Here is a 3,660-nt window from a genome sequence, read left to right on the forward strand (position 1 = left end):
GGGAGGGTTCAGAAGAGGAAGACCATTGATGAGACGGATCAATTCTGTGATTGGGGTGATGGGAGTAGGTGTGTTGGAGACAGGGAGGTTGGCATAGGATAGAGCAGGGTTGCAGGTTCTTGTACATAGGGTCTCTATGAGTCACAAGGGACTACACAACAACAACAATGGAGGGGGGAAAGGCAGTGTGCATGTTACATGTAGCCAAATCTCTTGACTGATACAGTCTGAAACAATGTTGCCCTGCTCAAAAAATGGCCTCCTTCCACTTGGAAAATAGGTTTTGCTGCACTTTCTTGGCAGAAATCCAATCTCTCCCATCAAGCTTCTGATGTTTCTCTAGCCTTGTCTCAGAGGATCACTGGCTACTCCTTCAAGATAGATCAGTTTTTCTTTTGGCATGTCGGCATCTATTCAATTGTCTTCTCCACTACCATCTCTCTAACTTGCTATTGTTCGGTGCCGTCAAGTTGAGTATGACTCATAGTGACCCCACAGACAGCAGATCTGGACCTTGTCCTATCCTGTCCCATGCTCAGAGTTTCTCACACACTGGAACCCACTGCTGTAGTCACCATGTCAACCCATCTCATCAAGGGTCTTCCTCTCTTACATTGACCCTCCACCTTTCCAAGCATGATGTCTCTTCAAGAAATAGTCTCTCCTGACAACATGCCCAAAGCATGTGAGGCAAAGGTCTACCATCGTCGCCTCCAGGGAGCACCCTGGATGAACTCTGTCACCTCTAAAGTCTCTTTTTGATGGTGTTGTTGATGTCAGGTGCTGTCAAGACCAGCATGACTCACAGCGACCCTGTGAACAACAGATCAGAGCCCTGCCCTCTCCTGTCCGTCCTCACCATCTCTGACACACTCAAGCCCATTGCAGCAGTCACTGTATCAACCCACCTGGTTGAGGGTCTTCCTCTCTTGTGCCGTCACTTCACCTTTCCAAGCGTGATGTTCCTCTCCAAGCCGCATATCCAAAGTAGGTGAGGTGAAGCTTTATCATCTTTGCCTTCAAGGAGCACTCTGGCTGCACTTTCTCCAAGATATATCAAAAGATATTTTTTTGATAGTCCATGGGATATTCAGTGTTCTTCTTCAACACCACAGCTCAAAGACATTGATTCTTCTGTCATCCTTATTCATTGTCCAGATTTCACATACTTCCAAACTTTGCCTCCATCTCACATGCATAAACTGATTGAAAATGTCATGGCCTGAATCAGGCACACCTTAGTACTCAGACTGACATCATTGCTCCTCAATAATTTAGAAGGTCCCTGACTGCAGACTTCCCTAAGGCAACATGTCTCCTAATCTCCTGACTACTGGTACCAAGTGTATTGATTGTGGATCCAATTAAAATCAAGTCAATGACAGTTTCAATCTTTTCTCCATCTATCATGATGTTGCCTATCGGTCCAGTGATGAGAATTTTTGTTTTCTTGATGTTGAGATATAATCCATATTGAAGGCTGCAATCCTTGACCTTCTGCAGCAAGTGTTTCAAGGCCTCACTTTTAACAAGCAAGGTTGTGTCATCTGCATAATGTCAGTTATTAAAGAGTCTTCCTCTGATCCTGATGCTGCATTCTTCTTCAGAGTCTAGCTTCTCAAATAATTTGTTCAGCCTACAGATTGAATTCTTCTAGGTCATATAGCACTGGTCTGTCCATTTGCTGTACAGAGGTAACTCATGGTTGCTGTGATGCTAAATACAGTGACACTGATGTGTCAAATGCATTAATGGTTACCCATGGTGGACAATGTTTGGTGGCACTCCCCAATTAAAACAAGCTTAGAAGCAGGAGTGGCATCCACTTCCGAAATAGCTTGCCTCTGGAAACCCTATGAATCTGGAGAAATGATGAAAATTATACAAGTGTTCAGGTCTTTCGTTCGTAGGGTCGCTGTGAGTTGCCTATGACTCGAGAGCACTTAACAACAACATAAACAATGTACAGATTGAATAGGTATGGAGAAAGGATACAATCCTGACACACATCTTTCTTACCTGTAAACTATACAGTGTTCCCTTGCTTGCTCTGTTTGCACAGAGAACCTGGGTCTAGGTGTAAGTTTCGCACAAACCCCATGCAGTGCTCTGGGATTCCTATTCTCAATGTCAGCCACAACTGGTCACACCCACCTGGTCAAATGCCTTTGTGTAGTCAATGAAACACAAATAGATATTTTTCTGGATTCTCTACTTTCAGCCAGGATCCATCTGACATCAGCAATGATATCCCTGGTGTCATGGCCTCTTTTGAATCCAGCTTAAACATCTCGCAGCTCTCTCTGTGTACTGTTCCAGCTGGTTTTGAATGATCCTTAACAGTATTTTGTTTGCATGTTCTATGAATGGTATTATCTGGTAATTTCCACATTCTGTTAGATCACTATAGCTGGGAACGGGAAACAGGTATGGATCTCTTCCAGTCGGTCAGCCAGGCAACTGTCTTCCAAATGTCTTGGTGTAGACTGGTGAGCACACCCAGGCCTGTGTGTAAGAAACAAGTATCTCATCAATTCCTGGGGCCGCATTTTTTTTGCTGAGGCCTTCAGTGCAGCTTGGACTCGTTGCTTCACTACCGCTGGCTTTGCCTCAGACGGTTCTTCCTGAAACATTTCCGTGCCAGACAAGTGCTTTTTGGTGCAGCAACTGTGTATATTCCTTCCATCTTCTTTTGATGCTTCCTGCGTCATTCAAGATTTTGTCCCAGCATCTCTCAGTATTGCAACTCGAAGCTTGAATTTGCTTTTCACTCCTTTCAATTTGAGAAACGCTGAGCGGGTTCTTTCCTTTTTCTTCTCCAATCTAGGTCTCCGCACATCGCGTTATAGTACTTTGCTTTGTCTTCTCGAGCTGCCCTTTGAAATCTTCCGTTCAGCTCTTGTACTTGACCATCTTTTTGCTTTGGCTTCTTGAGGCTCTGGTTCAATGTTCACGGTCTCTTCTGACATCCATTTTCGGTTTTGTTTTCTGGGTAGGGGTGTGTTTTGGGGTTTTTGAGTGGTAATCCATTACCAAGAAAAAGAAAAAAAAATAACCACCAAGAAAACCCCACGGCGGGCGCTCAGGTGCGCTCTGCAGCGCAGGGCTGGCCCATCAAGAGCCTCAATCCACTAGCAGCAAACATTGGGCCTCAGCTTTCCATGCGGGCAGGTTGTCAGGGGGTGGGGAGGGTTTCAGGGTGAGTACTGCAGTTGGGGTACACTATGCAGGTTGAGGTTCTTGTGGGCAAGTTCCTGACTGCCCCCTTTGTTCCCCAGGTGCCCAAGCCAGAAGCCGAGGCCCCCAGCGCGTGGGGCTTGGAGCTGCAGGCCTCGCTGCCCCCGCACTTCAATCTCCAGGGCCTGTGTGGCTTGGTGCCCGAGCGCGCCCTGCCCGCAGCGCCCTGGTGGAGCCCCGTGACGCTGGTGGCTGAGGTCCCCGAGCGCACAGTGGCCCAGTGGTTGGCGGAGGCCGGCGCGCGGCAGTCCCCCGACTTCGCCCGGACCGCGGCCCTGCTCCTGGTGCAGCTGAGCGCGGCCCTGGAGCTCCTGGAGGCGCGCGGCGCGGCGCTGGCCCAGCTGCGGCCCGAGAACCTGCTGCTGGCGATGCCGCGGGGCTGCGTGGCCACCGGGCTGCCGCGCCTGCTGCTCGCGGACTTCG

At 48.5% G+C, this 3,660-nt stretch overlaps 1 protein-coding gene across 1 annotated transcript in view; it reads left to right on the top strand.

The window, feature by feature from the left end:
• Positions 1–3,660, top strand: part of LOC102873579 (chromosome unknown open reading frame, human C19orf35) — an 8,597-nt gene that overhangs the window by 4,470 nt on the left and 467 nt on the right. Inside the window, exon 3 of the mRNA XM_006897976.1 lies at positions 3,279–3,659. Coding sequence (XP_006898038.1) covers positions 3,279–3,659 — 381 coding nt within the window. The remainder of the gene's footprint in view (positions 1–3,278; position 3,660) is intronic.

Source organism: Elephantulus edwardii, unplaced genomic scaffold (genome assembly GCF_000299155.1).
Source record: "Elephantulus edwardii isolate Elephantulus edwardi_28Jun2011 unplaced genomic scaffold, EleEdw1.0 scaffold00217, whole genome shotgun sequence".
NCBI lineage: Eukaryota > Metazoa > Chordata > Mammalia > Macroscelidea > Macroscelididae > Elephantulus > Elephantulus edwardii.